The 23,953-nt window shown below is 35.0% G+C and overlaps 2 protein-coding genes across 5 annotated transcripts; both read left to right on the top strand.

The window, feature by feature from the left end:
- Positions 1-423: 423 nt before the first annotated feature.
- Positions 424-22,908, top strand: LOC114760425 (putative disease resistance protein RGA4). 4 transcript variants are annotated; one of them, XM_028949702.1, is made up of 5 exons: positions 424-523; positions 1,872-3,867; positions 4,721-4,827; positions 4,931-5,041; positions 5,234-5,526. In XM_028949702.1, exons 1-3 carry the CDS (start codon positions 489-491, stop codon positions 4,793-4,795), a joined length of 2,106 nt encoding a protein of 701 aa, XP_028805535.1. In that variant the 5' UTR covers positions 424-488; the 3' UTR covers positions 4,796-4,827; positions 4,931-5,041; positions 5,234-5,526. The 4 variants fall into 4 exon arrangements, with proteins under 4 accessions (XP_028805535.1, XP_028805518.1, XP_028805531.1 ...); XM_028949685.1 differs by lacking the exon at positions 424-523 and having other exon boundaries at positions 1,458-3,867; XM_028949698.1 differs by lacking the exons at positions 424-523; positions 4,721-4,827; positions 4,931-5,041; positions 5,234-5,526 and adding an exon at positions 22,712-22,908 and having other exon boundaries at positions 1,458-3,895.
- LOC114760415 (putative disease resistance RPP13-like protein 1) lies at positions 18,131-21,866 on the top strand. Its single transcript, XM_028949674.1, has one exon. It carries the CDS (start codon positions 18,216-18,218, stop codon positions 21,864-21,866), a length of 3,651 nt encoding a protein of 1,216 aa, XP_028805507.1. The 5' UTR covers positions 18,131-18,215.
- Positions 22,909-23,953: the final 1,045 nt, after the last annotated feature.

Genomic DNA, 23,953 nt, shown 5'->3' with positions numbered 1-23,953 from the left:
TGGTCTAAGAGCACCTAAGAATTTCTAGCCACTTGTAGTAGATGGGAGTACTTCCCTGTTGGTGTCGTTTTGCTGAGAAATATTTAGCACACGGAATTGCGTTTTGGATATGCAATGAAATCAAATAAATTGAGTCTCGTGTCTGTATTAATTCATTTTCCCTCCGGCTAGTCTGGGAGTATCTTCACTGTCTTCAGAAATATCACCCATTCCCGAAGAGATCATGGCTGCGTCATTTGTAAGTGGAGCTCTTCTCTCTGCTGCCTTCAATGTGCTTTTGGAGAGATTAACGCCTGAGCTGACAGAATTAATCAACAAAATCGGAGGAAAGAAGCGGGATCACAAGTTGCTTAATCATTTGAAGCCATCCTTGATTGCTGCAAGAGCTGTGCTCAACGATGCAGAACTCAAACAATTCACGGATCCTGCCGTGAAAGATTGGCTAGATGAACTCAAAGATGCTGTTTATGACTTGGAAGACTTGATGGATGAGATTTCCACCCGAGCTGCCACTCAGAAAAAGGTGAGCTATTTCTCCTTTGCTTCTCTTAGTCTGGGAGATACAAGCATGGCAATAAGTTAGAAGTTATCAGCGATAGAATTGAATATATTGTGGGGCAAAAAGATGCTCTTGATTTGAAGAAGACAACTGGAACGGGTCTGGAAACTCTGTCCTGGAGGTCTCCAGTTACATCTCATGTGGAAGTCTCTGAAGTGTACGGGAGGACGAAAGAAAAAAAAGATATAATTAAGCTGATGTTTAGTGGTGAGGGTGGTCCGTTGTCTGTAATTCCCATTGTGGGCATGGGCGGGGTAGGGAAGACCACCTTAGTTAATTTAGTTTATAATGATGTCAAGCAAAAATTTGATCTTACCGCATGGGTTTGTGTTTCTGAAGCATTTGATCTTTTGAAAATAGCACAGACCATAATAAAATCTATCGATCCTGATTTTGTCTGTGAGAACTTGGATTTGAATCTTCTTCAGCTTCATCTGGCGAAGAAGTTAGAAAGGAAAACTTTTTTAGTTGTTCTTGATGATTTTTGGAATGACAACTACAATGATTGGAATACTTTGAAGAATTTGCTTCACAATGGAGTGGAAGGATGTAAAATTCTTGTTACAACTCGCCTAGAACGTGTTGCCTTGATGGTCAAAACAATCTCATCATTTTATTGCCTAGATATCATGTCCGACAAAGATTGTTTGTCAATTTTTGCTACACATGCTTTCTATTGTAAAGATTCAACTATGAATTCATGCTTAGAAAAAATTGGAAGTGATGTTGCTAGTAAGTGTAAAGGATTGCCTTTGGCTGCAAAATTGCTTGGGGGACTTTTTCGATCAAAGCCTCACTTTGAAGACTGGAATAATATATTAAAAGGATCGATGTGGGATTCATTGGACGATAAGATCATTCCAGCTTTGAGAGTTAGTTATTATTATCTCCCTCCCAATTTAAAACAATGCTTTGCCTTTTGTTCTTTATTCTCGAAGGATTATCAATTTGATAAGGAAGAATTAATCTTGATGTGGATGGCAGAAGGTTTCTTGCAACCGTCAAAGCGAAATATGACTTTAGAAGAAGTTGGTCAAGAGTACTTTGATGATTTAACTTCAAGATCATTCTTTCAACCCTTATCACCTGAAACTGATGTGTACTTTGGGATGCATGATCTCATTCATGAGTTAGCAACTCATGTTGCTGGAGACTTTTACCTTAGATTAGGGGAGAATGGAAACAAAATTGGTAATAAGACACGCCATTTATCTTGCAACTTTCAATATTATCCATGCTTAAGTCGTGAGGTTTTTCAAAAATCAAAAGGCATACGAACATTTATAGGATTGGATTTTTTCAATGTCCCTAGGTCTATTGGAAATGCTTCTCATATTGTATCATCAAATTTGAAGCACTTGCGGATGCTGTCACTTGAGGGTTTGCGGTCCTTAAAGATAGTTCCTGACTTAATCGGGGAATTTATCCATTTGCGCTATTTGAATCTATCATTTACAAGTATTAGAAGTTTGCCTAATTCAATCTGCAAGTTGTTTAATTTACAGACGTTGAAGTTGCGTGGATGTTCATATCTTGAGATGCTACCAAGTGACATGAAAGATCTTGTAAATCTTCGGTATTTGGATCTATCTTTCTCAAAGAAGATTGTAAGTTTGCCCGACTCATTGTGCGAATTATACAATCTACAAACATTGCAGTTGCCATGTTGTGATTCTTTGAAGATGCTGCCAAGAGATATGCAAGATCTTATAAACTTGCGACATCTTGATGTAAGAGGCACTAACTTGAAAGAAATGCCGAGGGGATTGGGTAGCTTAAAAGATTTGAAAATTTTAAGTAAATATGTTGTGGCCGAAGACCAAGGGACCGGAATTGGAGAATTGGGAGGAATGTCAAATTTGAAGGGTTTGATTGAAATTAGTAAATTGGAGATTGTCAAGAATGGAAAAGAAGCCTACGAGGCGAGGATGATGGAGAAGAAGCACATTAAAGGGTTAACATTATCATGGTCTAGAGATGGTGACGTGGAAGACACACGAACTGAGAGAGATATTTTGGGAAATCTTCAACCTCATTGGGATTTAGAAGATTTGGAAATTAGAAATTATAGGGGCACGATATTTCCGGATTGGTTAGGAAGCCATTGCTACTTGAACATGACTATGTTGCAATTGGTAGGGTGCAAAAACTGTTGCATGCTTCCAACCCTTGGACGGCTCCCCGCTCTAAAGGAATTAAGAATTAATGGATTAAATGGGGTAAAAATAATTGGTGATGAGTTGTTGAAGGGAGATGATTGTGCTTCCATAATACCATTTCCATCCCTTGAAGTTCTCGATTTTTCTTCGATGACTTCATGGGAACAATGGCATTCCATTAACATGGAAGCTTTCCCTAAGCTCCAAATACTCAGAATATATGATTGCCTCAAGTTAATTGGAAATTTACCTCGCCAGTTGCTTTCTTTAGAAACTCTGGAGATTGATCGTTGTCCATTTTTTTGTTCTAGTATTCCGAGGTGTCCCAAACTTCATAAACTAGCGATAGATGGAAGTGAAAATGTGGGGTGGCAACAGCAAGAGTTACCTTCATGCCTTTGGGAGCGAGAGATTGTAGGATGTCGGATGTTGGAATCAATGGCAGAGCCACTCTCCAAACATTCGCATTTACAACAATTAACTATCTCTGGTTACTCTAATATATCACCTCCAATTATTCATTTGCCCCAGTCATTACAATATTTACGGGTACGATTGTGTGAAAATGTTGATTTTGTGATGAGTTCAACTGCTCCTCTTCAAAATCTCCAGTCTATCAGTATTGCATTGTGTAATTTTGTGAAATTTATGTGGGATGACATGGAAGGCCTTCTCCCGAATTTAAGAAAGCTAAGCATTGAGCATTGTGATGAGATGGAAGCATTTCCAGAAGGGATCCTTGTGGCAAGTTTGAGGGAACTTATTATTGTAGGGAATAGTAAGCTATTATCCCATCAAGCAGAGTGGCACCTCCCAAGTAATATCACTTACCTTCGTATGTATCGCTATAGTAAAGTGAAGTGTTTCCCAGAGGGGTGTTTTCTTCCTGCCACTCTAACCACCCTAGAACTCAATGGCTTTGATTGCTTGGAGACATTGCATTGCACAGGACTTCAACACCTAACCTCTCTCCAACGTCTAAAGATCATCTATTGTCCCAAGCTAGAGAAAATGTCAGGAGAAAAGCTGCCTGCTTCTTTAAGAAAGCTTCACATTTGGGGATGTCCGTTGCTTGAAGAAAAATACCTCAGCAAGGATGAACAATTTTTCCGCCAGATATCTCACATCCCAAACATCAATCTATTCACGGTATGAGATACAATTAATTATGGATCAGGTATTTATCGTCCACACTCATGTTCCCAACTATTGCATTTTATTTTCTACTACTTCATACATGCATTCACAGACCATTATGCTTCCATATAATTAAATTTTCCTCAATGGTGTTAATTTACTTGCATTGTTGGAATCACTACTTGCATAGGTTAATCTTTTGATCATTTATATGATACTTACAAAATCATTTGTTTCTCGATACGCTCTGGATTCCAGCTCGCTCTCTGTTTCTATAAACCTACCTTGCCTATTTTTCTTTACCTTGTTTTTTCATCTCTCCCCCCCTCTTACATAAGCTCATCAGGTCTATATATTATTGGAAATGACCATTTAACTAGCTGCTTATATACTGAGACAAAAAGCATGATTATTATCTTTGGAGATAAGAAAACAATTATTTTTTCAGAACAATCACGTGAAAGTGCTCATTGATAAAAATGAATGACAATTCTAGTAGTTCACTGTATTACTCGTGTTTAGTTTAGTTTTTCTTCCTATAATTTCATATGTTGCGTATATTCAATGACTTTATACTTTGTTTTTGTTATTTTCCTTTCCAAATTTTGACTCTTAGAATTAACTTAAAGTATTATGATTTGGAAAACTTCATGAACTTAATAGCGGCGGCAATCTCATATGTCTGTATTAAATAATTCTAGATATATTTGATGACAGAATGATGAGTTTCCATAAACAACTGATGTGGCTTAAATTATTATTCATTACTTTAGTTACTCTTATTACATATCCTGCACTGAAGCATAAACCATTTAACACCTTTACATACATAGTCCATCATACTCACATTTCCATCACTTCACAGATTACAGAAGCAATCCACTTGGTCTCAAAATTATGCAGAAGTGCAGATTCCTCTAAGCTTATACCAATCATGTAATGAGGAATTATTGGCAAAAAATAATCATGAAGGTACACTTCTAGACAAGTTTATGTCTACATAACAAATGCCATTTCTTGTTTCTTTTTTTAAATCTACTCTGATTGAGTTTTTCTTTTTATGGGGTTGTTGCAGATAGAGTCCAACATGGTTAGTTCTAATTGGTAAAAGCAAACCCAATGCTTCTTCTTTGCAAGGGGTAATGCTGCAATTAAGATCCCCTTCATATATTCCTATTCTAAAGAGGTTTGAACTAAACCAAAGCCTTTGATTTTCTTCTTTCTCTCATAATCTGCTTGTTTAACTTACTTTTCTATACCCTATATTTTCCTTTGATTCTTATTAACTAGACGATCTTCATTTTCATTGCTTTTTTTTTTCTCCTTCTCCCTCACTTCCTTGGGCTGTCTCTAGATTTATCATGTGCTTAAAATGCAGCACCAGCAAGAATGACAGCAAGGGATTTGCAGACCTGAAGTCTTGAACCTGTGCTGATGAAATCCATCCTCTTTCTTGGACAGAATATTCTCTGATTTTCTGGAATTTTTTTTTTGGTGGCTCGGGTGCATTATTATGTTGTTTTCAAAGAAACTTTTGGTGAAAGTGTGTGTGATGAATCTGTATTCTGCATATAGTGGCTTTTTTTTTCTGCTTGCTTAAATGTTGCGACGAAGATGTGTATAATTTAATGTGAATACTTATCACTTGTAAAATTCTCAGGCCTCATGCTTGGGGAGAGGATATAGGATTCATTTTTTTTTTATCCGAACCTCTATATATCGTGGTGTCATTCTATTATATTTAAATCATCGAAGGAAAATGATAGTTTCAAGAAATCAAGCATGCTTGAAATCAACGTTACTACACTTAAGTTTAACGGACAAAGCACAAGCATGTTTAGAAAGCTTTTAGCTAATATCCAGACATTTTCAATACAATTTATATATGCATGTGGAATTATCTATCTGTATATATCTTAGAAAATAACCAGTTGAGTTGATATATAGAGTTTTCACAATATAAGATATCACAAACAAAGCTCATATATAGAAGAAAGAATAATCAAAATTTCGTCTCTTTTTTTCCCACTCTTTATCTTACACACAATCACCACAGAGCAATATCCCCAACAAAACGATATTTAATGAGAACATATACTAAATTGTTATGAATATAATAATATCTTTGTGGATGTCGATATATCTCCCACTATCTCTTATATCTCCTATAGTTTCTAATATCTCTCATTATCTCTATATCCCTCAATTATCTCATATTATCATGTAATCTGTAGATTCTATCGAAGGTGTAAAGCTGTGTCTATAAATAGAGGCCATGTATAATGTATTAAGCACACTTGAATGGAATGAGAAATACTCTCTCTTCTTGATCCTCTCTTCCTCTGTATGATTCTTTTCTCTATTTCTTCTTTATTTATAACACGTTATCAACACGAAGCTCTAATCAAGGTACGTATAGTATACTTTTCTACCCCATCATAATTTTAGAGCATCATCTTTATTATTTTTCTAGAGTATCATTTGCTCTGTTTAAATAAAAATACCTCGAGCATCATATATATGGAGTTTCAGAGTATCCGTATTCCTATTCAATTTATCTAGGATAATCTAAGCCATTATATGGAATTAAAAGGATTATCTACCATTGTTTTAACATAGGGTTCCATGACTATAATGGGAGATTTTTTTTCCCCCTCTATTTCTTATTGACATGATGTCACTATTTCGATGGAACCCGAAATTTCAATAGATACTAGTAATATCCATAAAGATTTACCATCTAAAGTTAAATGGCTAGAAGTCATATAATTTTAAGTTTTCATCTCATTGTAATTAAATGACCAAAAGCCATATAACTCAGATTTTCCATTCTTTTCAAATTAAATGGCTAAAAGCCATATGATTTTGATGTTCTATATTATAGCCAGAAGCTATACAACTTTGAGTTTTTATCTTATGGCTAGAAGCTATATATATATAGGGTTAATTCTCTATTTTTTTAAATGACTTGAAGCCATATATATTTGATATTTTATCTTGTTAAATAACTCAAAGTATTTAGGTATAAATTTTCATCTTATGGCTAGAAGCCATATATATTTGATTACTGTTATCTTATTAAATGGCTAGAAGTCATGTAATTTGAATTTTCTATTTTATGGCCAAAAGCCATATATATAATTTTGTTTTATCTTATTAAATGGCTAGTTGCCATAGAAATTTGATTTTCTATCTTACAGTCAGAAGCCGTAGATATTTGATTTTTTTTATCTAATTAAAAGGCTAGAAGCTATATAATTTGTATTTTCTATTTTATGGCCAGAAGCCATATGTATATTTAATTTTTCTTTATTTATATATATCATGTTGAAATTTTTATTTTATAGCCAGAAGCCATTTATATATATTTAAATTTTCTTTTATCTTATTAAATGGTTCGTATTCATATAATCTTGATTTTCTATCTTATGACTAGAAGTCATAAATATTTAATTTTGTTATTTTATTAATTGGCTTGAGGCCATATGACATCAAAGTTTTATCTTATAGTCAGAAACCATATATCTTTAATTTTTTTATTTTGAAATTAAATAGCTAGATGCCATGTATCTTTATTTTCTTTATTAAATGGCATGAAGCCATATAGTTTTGATTATGAGAAGGATCATTACATAGTTTGTTTATTAAAAAAAATTATGACAATTAGAATTATAAATAATGTAGCCCAGAAGACTAATGACTATATAGTGAAGGATGTATTGGTAAAAGAGTTTATCTTTTCTTTTTATTTCATGTTACATTTAATTAATTTGAAATTCAAGTTTTATTTTTATCTTATTCTCATATATTTTCGACATTCAATTTGACATTTATTAATATTATAATTTTCTTATTACTAAATGGCCAGCAGCCATTACACTTATGTTATTGAATGACATGAAAATAATAATTTATGATGTTTTTAAAACCCTGAAGGCTTATGGTTTAAATATGAAGTGACACAAATAATCTTTAAAAATATATATAATTTCCAATATAGAGTCTTAAAGACTAATCCCTGAAGGCTTATGATTCAAATCTTCCTAACTATATAGCTTGATTTTAGTCCTTTTTTTTTTTTGTTGAATTTATAAATTTATGAATAAGTTTTGAAGCATTACATAATATATACAAAGAAATAAAGTTTTTGAATAACAAAATATCGAGAAAATATATATTTTTTGTTCAAAAAAAAATACTTCATATTTTGAAAAAAAAAAGGGTATAACAAAAAGTGAAGTATATCATATAGTGAAATAATAATATATTTTAGTTCCTGAAGAATTATATATAGCATTTTTTTGGAGGAACTATATGTAATCAAAAAATTGATATAGTTCCAGAAAGACTAATAACAAAATATTGATATAGTTCTAGAAGAACTAATAGCAAAATGTTGATATAGTTCTTGAAGAACTAGTAACAAAATTGATATAGTTTTTGAATAACTAATGTAATTCCCCCCATTATTTTTGTGGGCAGAAAAGAAATTGATAATGAAAAATTATGACCCACAAACATTTATATTAGAATATTTACTTATCAAAGGGTCTTAAGGTGATAGCTTAATTGGATTGAAATCTATTATTATATATGAATCAGGAAGCATTTGGATTTTCAAGTTAAAGATATGTTATTAGCTTACTATATATTATTCACTGTATTTGAAATACAGAAATAAGAAAAATACTTGAGGGGGAGATTGTTGAAATATAAGTGTGAATCATATTGGATAGAATTTGTTATTATTAATATTAATGTCATTCCTTATATTTCGTATTTTTTTTTAAAAAGGCTCCAGAAGAGTCAGTGACGCTCAACCTTCCATGAGTGCACAAGTCTTTATCATTAGGTAAAAGATGAAAAATAATGCTCTAGAAGAATATCTGCAATCAATATTAAAATTAGTATCCTAAAAGTGAATTCTACAAAAACACCTATTATTGAAATGAATCTCACACGTCTTCATAAAATTAACAAAAATTTCTTTGAGAGTAAAGAAGATACAAATTCCACATGTACATATATTTGTTTATTTATTTTTGTTAGGCACACATATGTGTCCTTTTATTAGAAATAAACGGTAAAGTAATAGCCCAATTCACATGAACCCAAAAAGATATTGGGCTGAAATTGAAACTAGCCCAGTTTGATATAGGACTAGGACAGACTCGTCTCAGTAAAATGGGTGGGACGGAATTTTCATCTCGTGTCTCGTCAAAGTTAACAAGACCAAGAGGGGACATGGGACCGGATAGGATATCCAGTTTCTTTTTTCTTTTTTGACAAACCACTGTAATTCTAGGCCTAGATCTTGTTTTTTATGTTGTAATGTTTGTTTTTTATTAGGTTTCTGAAGATAAAATACTAAAAAAAATAATTACGTAGAAAGCCTAATTTATACATTCTGTAAACCTTGTAGCGGTTTTGTGATTGGTCCACATGACGATCTTAGGTGGTGGTTTCTTTTGCACCTTATTGGTTGTTGGGTGATGATGTGAGCCTCTTGTTATATAATGTAAAAAAAGTGTAAAAACAATACTGTGGAAAAGAACTATCATAAAAGAAATATTATATAATGGCCTTATAAATTATTTTATTAACGACTGAGATTTTTATTGAAATAATAATGCAACTTAAGAGTGGAAAATCATTATAAAAAACAATTATTCTTAAAAAATAAATTGAATAATCTAATAATAATTATTAGTAAGTAACTTTTAAAAAACAACCCGCGATTTGGCCTGCTCTCGTCCTAGTCACTGTTTTGTCCCATTCCGTAGTCGTCCCATCCCAAACTATTTTTTGTCCTATCCTTTTCTAAATTGACCTTGACCGAGACTAGGACAAGATGATCAGGATGGAACAAGTTAAAACCCCCCTAGAGACATTGTGTCACCGGAAGCATGCACTATCTTGACAAAAAAAAAAAAAAGAGCAATTCTGTCAAATGTAATTTATAACTTAATTTATGTTTTTATTGCCAGGATAAATTAAATTTGGGGGAATTGCAATTAGATTTCAAGAAAGGGATTTAATTACTTTAAATCATTGACAACTTAGTAGCATGCAATGACAAGTTCTAGTATAAAAAATGACAACTGGTTTATGTTGCTTATTTATTATTATTGAGATTTTTTGATAATTAAATTTTTTTCTTCAGCAACTCATAGTAGTTCTCCTATTAAATTTTATATTCAACAAATTAGCTGTGATTTATGGAAGAAAGTGCCCGCATAATTTTTAAGTTCAATTTGGAGGTACTTTCTTTGTGAATGATTAATACTACTACTTTACTACCTCAAAGGGGCTAGGAGTTGGGAACCGTGTTTAGATGGAATTTATTTTCAATCTCCATCGCAGTCTCTTCTTTCAAAATTCAACCCAGCATTAGTCGCCACATATTAAAATATACTCCTCTAGTTCTATTTATAAGGCACTTCCAACAAGTTTCACACAGACCAAAAAAAACCTTAAACTGCATTAACTCCTCATTAAAATATAGCAACTTTCTAACTTTACCCCTATTTAATATATACCTTTTTCAAAAAAGTAACTATCTACATTATAATAAATGAAGGACAACATGGTAAAGTCATAGTAAAAAGTTAATGAGGTGACTTATAAATAGGACCAAAAAAAACTTCTCTCTCTGCTCTATAAATAGGACCAGAGGAGTAATTAGCCTGGTTTGTTTCCTCAAAGAACGTTTCAGAAAAATGCGCTAAGGACAAGGGATTAGTATACAAGGACTAGGCTTGATATTTTTTTGTTTTTAATGATTCTTTTGTTGTACTCCCTCCTGTGAAGTAAGAAGTCTTATAAAGGAAAATTTTAGTCTAGAATATAAGAGATTGACAGGGTAATTAATGATTTTTTTTTTTTTACTTTTATCCCTTGTATTCCCTGGCTTCCTTTTGTGAGGCATGTGGAGGAAGGGTTGATTGATCATTTTATTAATTATTTATCCACCTTTTCCTTTTTCTCCCTGTTTAATATTAAGGCAGCAGAGCATAAAATTTTTTAAGAATACATTTAATAATGACAAAATAAAAAACTTCTCCCTGCTGCTAATATAGAAAAGTAGAAAACTTTTAAACATATGCTTATTCCAAATCTTTTTACAGGTTACACTTTTTTAAAAAGTTAAGATGTATTTAACATCCGAAATATTTTTTCAAGTACATCTAATAGCTTAAAATATTTTTTCAAATGTATTCAGCATCTCAAAATATATTCTAGATACATTTAATATCTTAAAGTATTTTTTATGTACGTTTAGCACTCTGAAATATTCTTTTTACTTTAATATTAAAAATATTTTGAGATAATAGATCACGTTAACTTTTTCTTAAATAGATCGGGTTACTTTTACCACTTACAAGGATGTCTAAATGCCAAACTTCGTGGGGTCGTTCTTTGAAGACAAGCAATTTTACCTCCATTATGAAGGGCCATAAGGTTGATGTTTTCCATATGTTTGTTCTTTTTTATTTATTTGGCCAAGAAATTTTTCGTGTTGTTTGGTGATTTGTCCTTTGTTTTATCAATAACAACAATAATTATTATTATTATTATTATTATAATAGTCATAATAATTTTTCATTAGTATTTCATTTAGAGGAATAAAGAGTGCAAAGTGAAAGAGTTGTATAGAACTCTACAATGATCAGCTGTTCCATCTGAACTTATATATATATATCTCTGTTTGACACATGAAAATAATTAAAATTCTTAATCTCTTATTTTAATGACACTTATTTTTATATCAAATGGAAACTTTTTTTTTTTAATTTCAACTTAGAGGAGGATATTCTGGAGTACCAGATATGCATTCACATTAACATTTTTCTTTTGTCATATTTAAGGAGTGTTTGTATGAGGGGAAAGTTGATTTTCAAAAGCACTTTTTTATAAATCAAAATAAATTCCTCCACATATTTATTTTGTATACTGTAAAGACACTTTTAAAATCACGACGTTGTTTCTACCCAAATACCTCTAATAGAATACTTGCTATAATTATTTTGATTTGGTTGGGCCACATGCTAGTCGCTAATCTATTATTTTTATATTTAAATAATAAATCTTTTGTCATATTTGTAGGCTTATAGGATAACGAGTCTTTGCTAGTATTGACCAAATATTAAAATGTAGTCAGCCTAGCAATAATTTAAGGAAGTTTCAGAGAAGAAAAGCTGAACCCACCGAAGGTAAGTAAACAAAGACTAATCATGTTAATTTTTTTTAATGATTCTTTTGTCGTAGTTAGATTATTATCATATAGATTATTGTTTTCTTAAAAAGTATATATTCTTTTGGGCCTTAATATAAAATTTGATTAAATAATTTGAGTGAATTAAGGATATTAATTAAATGGTTAACCTAATATACTTTTTCTAAAACACTATAAATGTCTTTTTTTTTTTTTTATTATGAAGAGCATCAAAACAAACTAAGCAACAGGAACTACAAAAGTATCACTCGAACTAGGCGGCATATCCCTGAGGAGGAGCGCGCGAATACTATTCAAAGGAGTCTCCATTACTCTGAAATCAACCAGCATGTCTCTCGCTTCTCTTGCCAGAGCATCAGCCACTGAGTTCGCATCACGAGCACACGAGTCCACAACCACTTCCCAATCACGTTCAAGTATCTGCTGGATCTCAACCAAGATGTTAAAATCTGGGTGTTCGCAGGAGACAGATGATCTTAATAACGCCGCCAGCTCACTGCAGTCACTTTCCACTATGATATTCCTCATATTGCGATCCCATGCAAGCTTTAAAGCCCATAAAATGCCCCAGGCTTCTGCCGTAATGATCGAGCCAGGTCCCACCTTGTACATAAAGCTTTGAAGAAAAGCGCCATTATGATCCCGAAAGACCCCACCACAAGTGCAGTGGCCTGACTCCAAGTGACGAGAGCCATCCACGTTGATTTTAACAACACCAAGGGGTGGAGGACTCCAAATGGCACGCACCGAATGGCCCATTTGCTTCTGCACAGGGTTACTACTTCCCCAAGCCAAACACGCCTGAGCTCGAGAGAGAAGAGACGCCGCATCCCAACCTTGATTATTGAAAATACGATCATTCCGACTAAGCCATATGTTCCGACAAACTAAGGGGAACCACAGTCGAAACTCATATCCCCCTATGCTACGACGTTGCCGCACACACCATGCAAGCCAAGGTGAGACATTTGGAATGTCAAAGAAGTGATCCCTCCAGTCCATGGGTACAAGGGAAGACCAAACCTGCTTACTATATGGACAATCCCGCAGCACATGAAGACTTGTCTCTTGCTCTCCTGTACAAAAATCACAAGCACCAGTAGAATGGAGCCCACGCTTGAACCTCGATAAATTAGTAAGTAGCCTGTCGTGTGAGCAAAGCCACAAGAAAAGCCGGCACCGTTGTGGTGTATGCAACTTCCAAATATGCTTGCAGAGGCTCCTATCAAGAGTATTATGTTGTTCAGAGAGCTATCTATATGCTGACTTGAGAGAAAACGTGCTCGAAGAGGACCAACGCCACACAGGTAAGTCATCACGATCAGATGGAATCACATGTATCTGCCGAATAGCTTGGAGAACATGCTGTGGGAGATACATACTGAACTTGTGCCATTCCCAGGATCCCCAAGCTGTGACGCACTCTGCCACTTTCCAATTGACCATATCCGGTAGAAGAGGATTAAGAACATACTTCTCAAGGGCCTCAAAATGCGGAACCCAAACATCTTTCCAAAATAGAGTATTTTTTCCATTCCTCACTCTCCAAGCCATGCCATTAGTCACATCCTGCCAGCTAGTGCGTATACCTTTCCAAGCACGAGATTCAGACCTACGCTTTTCAATATTAGGGATCATGTCATCACCAGTCTTGTATTTTTCCTTCAAGAACTGAACCCATAAAGCGTCTCTGCGAGTAAACATACCCCATCCAAGTTTAGTCATGTAAGCTCTATTAACAAGGTTAGCTTGGCGTAACCCCAGGCCCCCTTCATCCTTTGTCCTGCAAACAATATCCCAGGAGACGAGGTGAATCTTCCGTGAAGTCGTATTAGATCCCCATAAAAAATTCCTGCATCGTCTGTCAATCTCCGCACAAGTAGTACTGGGCAAGGAGATCGTCTGCATGGCATAATTCGGTATAGCTGAAGCCACAGACGAAACCAACGTGTGTCTAGCAGCCAGAGAGAGGGTGTTTGCCTTCCAACTAGATAGGAAGGCATCCATTTTGTCAAGAATGAATTTATACGTAGACTTGGTCACCCTCTGATGAAGGATAGGCATACCAAGATATTTACCCAAGTCTGAAGAAGGAGCAAAATTCAGAAAGTCACTGATCTCCTTGCGTCTGTTGTGATTTACGTTCTTGGAGAAGAAAATCCTAGACTTGGCTGCATTAACTCGTTGCCCAGATACGTCACAAAAATCATCAAGGATGGCCTTGATCACACCTGCTTGTTCCATATCTGCTTTTGCAAAAAGAATAAGATCGTCAGCAAAAAATAAATGAGAAATGGGAGTACCATTCTTGCTTAGTTTGAACGGTTGCCATTCACCCTCATTGACAGCGCTTTGGATAAGATGTCCCAATCTTTCAATAGTGAGAACAAAGAGGTACGGAGATATAGGATCCCCTTGACGTACACCACGAGAGGGGTTAAATTGAGTAGCTGCCGAACCATTCCAAAGAAGTTGCATATGAGAGGTAGAAACACAATGGAAAATGACCTGTTGCATGCTCTCTGGAAGTTTGAGTTCCCTCAAGCAATCAAAAATAAAAGCCCAACGAACTCTATCATAGGCTTTCTCAAGATCAATTTTGATAGCCATAAATCCTTGCTTTTTCCTCATTGCACGCATAGAGTGAACAATTTCTTGAACAAGGATGATGTTGTCAGTACTCTGTCGACCCTTTACAAAGCTGCATTGATTCGGTGCCACCACAATCGGCATGATGGGCTTGAGCCGGTTAGTAATGACCTTTGTAATAATTTTATAAACCACGTTATATAAGCTTATAGGTCGAAAATCACGAATTGTCTGAGGATGATCAAGTTTTGGAATTAGAACAATTTGAGTGCCATTTAACTGTCGAACCAACCCCGGGTCTTGAAAAACTCCCTTCACCAGCTTAGTCACTGATCCCCCTACCGTATCCCATTGACTTTGGAAGAATAGAGGGTTTAAACCATCTGGGCCTGGAGCCTTAAGAGGACCCATATCAAAGAGAGCACGCTTAATCTCTACATCATCCACCTGTTTGGATAAAATAGTCATATGAATGTCATCAATAGCTGGATATGTGTAAGTAAACTTGAGAGAGTTTGAAGTCATTCCCGTTTCAGTATAAAGCTCTTCAAAGAACCTGCTTCCCATCGCCATAATTTCCCTAGGATCATAAGACCATTCCCTTGAATCCAGCTTCAAGGCTTCAATCCAATTCCGTCTACGCCTACCATTTGCCTTTGCATGAAAATAACGTGAGTTTCTATCACCATTAATATACCATTGCACTCGAGAATATTGTCGCCACATCATTTCCTCTCTTGATAGAATTTTTTCAAGCTCATACCAAATATCTTTCTGAATACGATCGAGCCTATCAGATAGTCCCTCTGCCGCAATTCTTCGATTAACTCCGTCAAGTCGCCTGTAGAGTTTTTCTTTGTTGTGTTGAATATGCCCAAAAACTTCTCTATTCCATCGAGACAAAGACTTGGAGAACTCAGAAATAGAATGATTCCAGCCATTCTGAATCTCCCAATTATCCTTAACAAACCTCGGAAAATCCTCGTGAAGAACCCAAGGTGCAAAAAAACGAAATGACCTTTTAGAGTGTGTAGACCGAGAAAACCTCTCAGTCCTGAGCAGCACTGGACAGTGGTCTGACTTAAATTTCGGTAAGTGGAGGACTGAAGCATTAGGAAAATAATCATGCCACAGGTCATTAACAAGAATTCTGTCAATTCTACTCTGGCTAGGCCCACGCCCCCAAGTGAATCGAGGCCCACTAAAACCAATATCAATCATGTTGCTCTCAAGGATCCACTCACGAAAGAGTCTCTCCACTCGTAAATTATCCCGAGCGCACATGCCTTTACGATCTTCAGGTTGTGAAACTGCATTAAAATCGCCTGCTACCAACCATTTGCCATTAACACCGTTGTGTAAGGTTCTAAGGGAGCCCCAAAGATTCCTCCGAAGAATAGCATTTGGATGTCCGTAGACTACGGTAAGAAAGCACTCGTCATTCGTGCCACACTTCCCTCATTTCCTTTACTGTTTGATTATTGTTGAGGAAATATCAATAAGATTAATTTGAAAAAAATTAATAAACAGGTGAAATATATCTTATATATAAGATCAATATTAACTCTCTTGAGATTTTAAATTAAAAATCAGAAGGGGATATTAAATATAGAAACAAAATCACAAAATTGTTAAATTTTAATATACCAGATTTATTTATTTAGTTATTTTTGATTCGGATGAACATATCACAAGTGACTTGAAGAACAAAAAACATAAGAGAAATACTCCTTTAGTCCCATTCAATAAATGAATGGGAAAAGCGATTTGGGTATTTCCTGGAAAAATAACAATAGAAAATAGTCGCATGGTACAGCTGGAAAAGTGAAGCCGCGTGAAGACCAGGAAACAAAAAGTGAGTCTTCATTATGAAGGGTTACTTTGACAAGTTATGGGGATGTCTAAACGTCAAACCTCGTGGGGTCGTTCTCTGAAAACAAGCAATTCTACCTCCATTATGAAGGGCCACAAGGTTGAAGTTTTCCATATGTTCGTTATTTTTTAATTTCTTTGGCCAAGCAATTTTCCATGTTGTTTGATGATTTTTCCCTTGTTTTATCAATAAGAATAATTATTATAACAGCCATAATAATTTTTCATTATTATTTCATTTAGAGGAATAAAGAGTGCATAGTGAAATTATGGTTAATTTGGACTGAGCTTGATGAGTTGTATAGAGGCACTATAAAATGATCACCTGTTCCATCTGAACTAAGATATAAATATATATATTTGTTTGACGCATGAAAATAATTAAAATTCTTAATCTCTTATTTTAATGACACTTATTTTTATATCAAATGGAAACCAACTTAGAGGAGGATATTCTGGAGCACCAGATAATGCATTTATATTCACATTTTTCTTTTGTCATATTCAGCGCTGGTCATTCTCGTGATAATGTAGATGCATTGTCCGGTGCTTCCATTTGCTTTCATAAATCACAACTAATTTGAAGAATTTAAAATCTTGAAGAATAATATTAAAAAATAAATTTCATTAAAATAAAAGATTAAGAATTTTAATTTGGAATAATTGAAATTTGAACCACCAATTTGTCATGTTGAAATTTGGGATTTTTTTAGGATTTTTCCTATTTTGAATTTCGAGTCAACATGACTTCCAAAACCTGACTCTTCTCTTTAGGCGTGGTGAGGTATTATTTATTCCTAGTGAACGTCCCTCCAAGTTGAACTCAGAAATTACGTAGCACCTTCTTCAACAAATCACAGCTAATCTAATAGGTATGACTTTGAATACGAGGGAATTGGAGAGAAAGAAAGGTAGAAAATTTTTTAACAAGTCTAATTTAAAAAATTAAAAAAAACAAGATGAAAAACTTTTAATTATTTTTTAATTAAAATTTTATAACTTCACTTTTTTAATTTTTAAAATTCAGCTCATTAAATTTTTTTTTATCTTTCTTTTCCTTTCATTTTTCTCATACACAATGAACTACTAACTAATGCTTCTGAACGCACTAAAGTAGAAAATCATCTCTGACAAAACAACCATTAAAAAAATTAACAAGCTTAGTCTTTGTTTACTAATCTTGGGTCGTTTCATTTCTTCTTCTTCTTCTTTTTTGAAATGTCCTTTAATTATTGCTAGGAGACAAACCAGGCTGATTATACATTTTAATATTTGGTCCCTACTATCAAAATATGACAAAAGATTTACTATTTAAATATAAAAACGTAACAGAGGCTTATAGGATAACAAATCTTTTGATAGTAGTGACCATATAGTAAAACATAATCAGCCCAGTTTGTTTCCTGGCAATATTTTAATGATTCTTTTATCATATTTATAGATAATTTTCTACTTTAGTGCGTTCACAATGACAGGTTTGCGTTGGCCTCCTTTCCTTGTCCTGCTATTATTGCAAAATGACAAAAGATACAGTAGTATCATCTTTCACTGGCTTCTGAAATCATATAAATCGAGGCCGCCCCTATTGTTTCATCTCACTTGCTGTGCAAGTTTGCGAGCATTCTCACTGTTTTCAGAAATATCAGTCATTCCCAAAGAGACCATGGCTGCGTCACTTGTTGGTGGACCTCTTCTCTCTGCTGTCTTCAATGTGCTTTTGGAGAGACTAACACCTGAGCTGACAGATTTGATCAACAAAATCGGAGGAAAGAAGCTGGATCACAAGTTACTTAATCATTTGAAGCCATCCTTGATTGCTGCAAGAGCTGTGCTCAATGATGCAGAACTCAAACAATTCGCGGATCCTGCTGTGAAAGATTGGCTAGATGAACTCAAAGATGCTGTTTATGACTTGGAAGACTTGATGGATGAGATTTCCACCCGAGCTGCCACTCAGAAAAAGGTGAGCTATTTCTCCTTTGCTTCTCTTAGTTTGGGAGATACAAGCATGGCAAATAAGTTAGAAGTTATCAGCGATAGAATTGAATATATTGTGGGGCAAAAAGATGCTCTTGATTTGAAGAAGACAACTGGAACGGGTCCGGAAACTCTATCCTGGAGGTCTCCAGTTACATCTCATGTGAAAGTCTCTGAAGTGTACGGGAGGACGAAAGAAAAAGAAGATATAATTAAGCTGATGTTTAGTGGTGAGGGTGGTCCGTTGTCTGTAATTCCCATTGTGGGCATGGGCGGGGTAGGGAAGACCACCTTAGTTAATTTAGTTTATAATGATGTCAAGCAAAAATTTGATCTTACCGCATGGGTTTGTGTTTCTGAAGCATTTGATCTTTTGAAAATAGCACAGACCATAATAAAATCTATTAGTCCTGATTTTGTCTGTGAGAACCTGGATTTGAATCTTCTTCAGCTTCATCTGGCGGAGAAGTTAGAAAGGAAAACTTTTTTAGTTGTTCTTGATGATTTTTGGAATGACAACTACAATGATTGGGATACTTTGAAGAGTTTGCTTCACAATGGAGTGGAAGGATGTAAAATTCTTGTTACAACTCGCCTAGAGCGTGTTGCCTTGATGGTCAAAACAATCTCATCATTTTATTGCCTAGATATCATGTCTGACAAAGATTGTTTGTCAATTTTTGCCGCACATGCTTTCTATTGTAAAGATTCAACTGTGAATTCATGCTTAGAAAAAATTGGAAGTGATGTTGCTAGGAAGTGCAAAGGATTGCCTTTGGCTGCAAAGGTGCTTGGGGGACTTTTTCGATCAAAGCCTCACTTTGAAGATTGGAATAATATATTAAAAGAATCGATGTGGGATTCATTGGACGATAAGATCATTCCAGCTTTGAGAGTGAGTTATTATTATCTCCCTCCCAATTTAAAACAATGCTTTGCTTATTGTTCTTTGTTCCCGAAGGATTATGAATTTAATAAGGAAAAATTAATCTTGATGTGGATGGCAGAAGGTTTTTTGCAACCGTCAAAGCGAAACATGACTTTAGAAGAAGTTGGTCAAGAATACTTTGATGATTTAACTTCAAGATCATTCTTTCAACCCTCACCACCTGAACCTGATGTGTACTTTGGGATGCATGATCTCATTCATGAGTTAGCAACTCATGTTGCTGGAGACTTTTGCCTTAGATTAGGGGAGAATGGAAACAAAATTGGTAATAAGACACGCCATTTATCTTGCAACTTTCAATATTATCCATGCTTAAGTCATGAGGTTTTTCAAAAATCAAAAGGCTTACGAACATTTATAGGATTGGATTTTTTCAATCTCCCTAGGTCTATTGGAAATGCTTCTCATATTGTATCATCAAATTTGAAGTCCTTGCGGATGCTGTCACTCGAGGGTTTGTGGTCCTTAAAGATAGTTCTTGACTTAATCGGGGAATTTATCCATTTGCGCTATTTGGATCTATCGTGGACAGGTATTAGAAGTTTGCCTGATTCAATCTGCAAGTTGTTTAATTTACAGACGTTGAAGTTGCGTTCATGTTCATCTCTTGAGATGCTACCAAGTGACATGAAAGGTCTTGTAAATCTTCGTTATTTGGATCTATCTTTCTCAAAGAAGATTGTAAGTTTGCCTGACTCATTGTGCGAATTATACAATCTACAAACATTGCGGTTGGGATATTGTGATTCTTTGAAGATGCTGCCAAGAGATATGCAAGATCTTGTAAACTTGCAACATCTTGATGTAGCAGGCACTAGCTTGAAAGAAATGCCGAGGGGATTGGGTAGCTTAAAAGATTTGAAAATTTTGTGTAAATATGTTGTGGCCGAAGACCAAGGGACCGGAATTGGAGAATTGGGCGGAATGCCAAATTTGAAGGGTGGGATTGAAATTAGTAAATTGGAGATTGTCAAGAATGGAAAAGAAGCCTACAAGGCGAGGATGATGGAGAAGAAGCACATTAAATGGTTAGCATTATCATGGTCTAGGGATGGTGACGTGGAAGACACACGAACTGAGAGAGATATTTTGGGAAATCTTCAACCTTACTGGGGTTTAGAAGATTTGGAAATTAGAAATTATAGGGGCACAATATTTCCAGATTGGTTAGGAAGCCATCGCTACCGGAACATGACTATGTTGCAATTGACAGGGTGCGAAAACTGTTGCATACTTCCCCACCTTGGGCAGCTTCCGGCTCTAAAGGATTTAAGAATTAATGGATTAAATGGGGTAAAAAGAATTGGTGATGAGTTGTTGAAGGGAGATGATTGTGCTTCCATAATACCATTTCCATCCCTTGAAGTTCTCGATTTTTCTTCGATGACTTCATGGGAACAATGGCATTCCATTAACACGGTAGCTTTCCCTAAGCTCCGAATACTCAGAATATATGATTGCCCCACGTTAATTGGAAATTTACCTCCCCAGTTGCCTTCTTTAGAAACTCTGGAGATTGAACGCTGTCCATTTTTTTGTTCTAGTATTCCGAGGTGTCCCAAACTTCAAAAACTAGCGACAATTGGAAGTGAAAATGTGGGGTGGCAACAGCAAGAGTTACCTCCTTCCCTTTTCAAGCTAAAGATTACAGGATGTCGGATGTTAGAATCAATGGCAGAGGCACTCTCTAAACCTTCGCATTTACAACAATTAACTATCACTGGTTGCTCTAATATATCACCTCTAACTATTCATTTGCCCCAGTCATTACAACATTTACGGGTACATTTGTGTGAAAACGTTGATTTTGTGATGAGTTCAACTGCTCCTCTTCAAAATCTCCAGTCTATCAGTATTGCATCGTGTAATTTTGTGAAATTTATGTGGGATGACATGGAAGGCCTTCTCCCGAATTTAAGAAAGCTAAGCATTGAGCATTGTGAGGAGATGGAAGCATTTCCAGAAGGGATCCTTGTGGCAAGTTTGAGGGAACTTATTATTGGAAGCAGTGGTAAGCTATTATCACATCAAGCAGAGTGGCACCTCCTGAGTAATATCACTTACCTTCGTATACAGGGTAGATATGACATCAGGTGTTTTCCAGAGGGGTGTTCTCTTCCTACCACACTTACCACTTTGGAACTCTATTTCTTTAAGGAATTGGGGACATTGAATTGCACAGGACTTCAGCACCTGACCTCTCTCCAACATCTAAAGATCATGTATTGTCCCAAGTTGGAGAAAATGTCAGGAGAAAAGCTGCCTGCTTCTTTAAGAAAGCTTCACATTTATGAATGTCCGTTGCTTGAAGAAAAATACCACAACAAGGATGAACAACTTTTCTGCCAGATATCTCACATCCCAAACATCAATCTATTCTGGAAATGAGATACAATTAATTATGGATGAGGTATTTATCGTCCACACTCATGTTCCCAACTTTTACATTTTATTTTCTACTACTTCATACATGCATTCACGCACCATTACACTTCCATATAATTAAATGTTCCTCAATAGTGTTAATTTACTTGCATTGTTGGAATCACTTCTTGCATCGGTTAATCTTTTGATCATTTATATGATACTAGCAAAATTATTTGTTTCCAGGTACGCTCTGGATTCCAGCTCGCTCTCTGTTTCTGTAAACCTACTTTAGCTATTTTTCTTTGCCTTCTTTTTTCCTCTCCCCCCCCTGCATAAGCTCATCGGGCCTATATATTAATGTAAATAACCATTTAACTGACTGCTTATACGTTGAGATAAAAAGCATGATTATTATCTTTAGAGATAAGAAAACACTTATTTTTTCAGAACAATCACGTGATTTTAACTAACTAATTAAACCTATTGTAAGCATTTTTTTTTTGTTGGAACTGAAAGTGCTCATTGATAAATTCTAGTTGTTTGCTGTATTACTCGCGTTTAGTTTAGTTTTTCTTCCTATAATTTAATATGTCGTGTATATTCAATGACTTTACACTTTGTTTTTGTTATTTTCCTTTCCAAATTTAAGTGACTATAAGGGTGACTCTTAGAATTAACTTAAAGTATTATAATTTGGAAAACTTCACGAACTAAATAGTGGCAGCAATCTCATAGGAAATTATAATTTGAAATAATCATGAAGGTACACTTCCAGACAAGTTTATGTCTACATAACAAATGCCATTTCTTGTTTCTTTTTTTAAATCTTCTCTGATTGAGTTTTTCTTTTTATGGGGTTGTTGCAGATAGAGTCCAACATGGGTAGTTCTAATTGGCAAAAGCAAACCTAATGCTTCTTCTTTGCAAGGGGTAATGCTGCAATTAAGATCCCCTTCATATATTCCTATTCTAAAGAGGCCTGAACTAAACCAAAACCTTTGGTTTTCTTCTTTCTCATAATCTGCTTGTTTAATTAACCTTTCTACCCTATATTTTCCTTTTATTCTTATTAACTAGATGATCTTCATTTCCATTGCCTTTTTTCTTTTCCCCCCTTCCTTGGGCTATCTCTAGACTTATCATATGCTTAAAATGCAGCATCAACAAGAGTGACAGCAAGGGATTTGCAGACTTGAAGTCTTGAACCTGTGCTGATGAAAATTGACAGAATATTCCCTGATTTTCTGGATTTTTTTTTGTGTGGCTCGGGTGCATTATTCTTTTTTTTTTCCCAAAGAAACTTTTGGTGAAAGTGTGTGTGGTGAATCTGTACTTCTGTATATAATGGCTTTTTTTTCTGTTTGCTTAAATGTTGGGATGAATATGTGTATAATGTATCGTGAATATGTTGATATCATACATTCGAGAAAGTGCTTCTTGGGCCATTAGTTAATTCAGTGATTTGAGTTTTCGAGTCTGGTTCTTACTGAGTTGATTGACATTAATTTCGGTGAAGAATTGGGAGATCAGATTTAATTGTTGAGTTGTGTGAGATAGAAAGCCTGGAGCTTGGTGCACATAAGGCCCCGAACTTTTGAGTTATGCACAGTCCACTGATAAATCGTGGAGATAACTTGACTCTTCAGCACTTACTGATTACCAGTCTTCAAGTTGCGTACATAGCATGTTTCTCGCAGATGCCCTTAACTGTGCTTATCTTCCCTTTTCTATCTTGTACCTGTTTCCAGTGATGAGCTATGATGTTTGTTAAATTGTATAAACCTGTGGAATTAGGCATCAGCTGATATCATTTGTGTTTATAGGTATTGAATGACAATAAGGTCGCGTTAATCCTTGTCACTTTTGAAGTCACCAGTTTGGAATATGCTCAATCTGTTTGTAATTTTTCATGCTAAATGTCAATTATTACTGCTGCAATTTTTTGTTTTTCAATCTTAATCGCCTTATTTTATGTGGATGTACATAGACCATACTATTTACACTATTCGCCTTGAAGGAAGTGCTAAACTGTATTGTTAAAGGCTATGATTTTGCTTTTTATAAGTTTCTTTTTAAAAAAAAAAAAATCTGCTGATCAATTTCAAAGG

The sequence above is a fragment of the Neltuma alba genome, unplaced genomic scaffold (genome assembly GCF_004799145.2).
Source record: "Neltuma alba isolate B1F8T4 unplaced genomic scaffold, ASM479914v2 tig00001637_pilon, whole genome shotgun sequence".
Taxonomy (NCBI): domain Eukaryota; kingdom Viridiplantae; phylum Streptophyta; class Magnoliopsida; order Fabales; family Fabaceae; genus Neltuma; species Neltuma alba.
The sequence above is the reverse complement of the archived record's forward strand: the minus strand, read 5'-3'. Positions and strand labels throughout refer to the sequence as shown.

What these genes read in the sequence shown, in the direction of transcription:
- LOC114760415 (XM_028949674.1), top strand. Translation starts at nt 18,216, where the DNA reads ATGGCTGCGTCACTTGTTGGTGGACCTCTTCTCTCTGCTGTCTTCAAT.
- LOC114760425 (XM_028949685.1), top strand. Translation starts at nt 1,531, where the DNA reads ATGTGGATGGCAGAAGGTTTCTTGCAACCGTCAAAGCGAAATATGACT. An exon ending in CAAACATCAATCTATTCACG is followed by an intron (nt 3,868 to 4,720) that starts GTATGAGATACA and finishes ATCACTTCACAG; the next exon opens with ATTACAGAAGCAATCCACTT.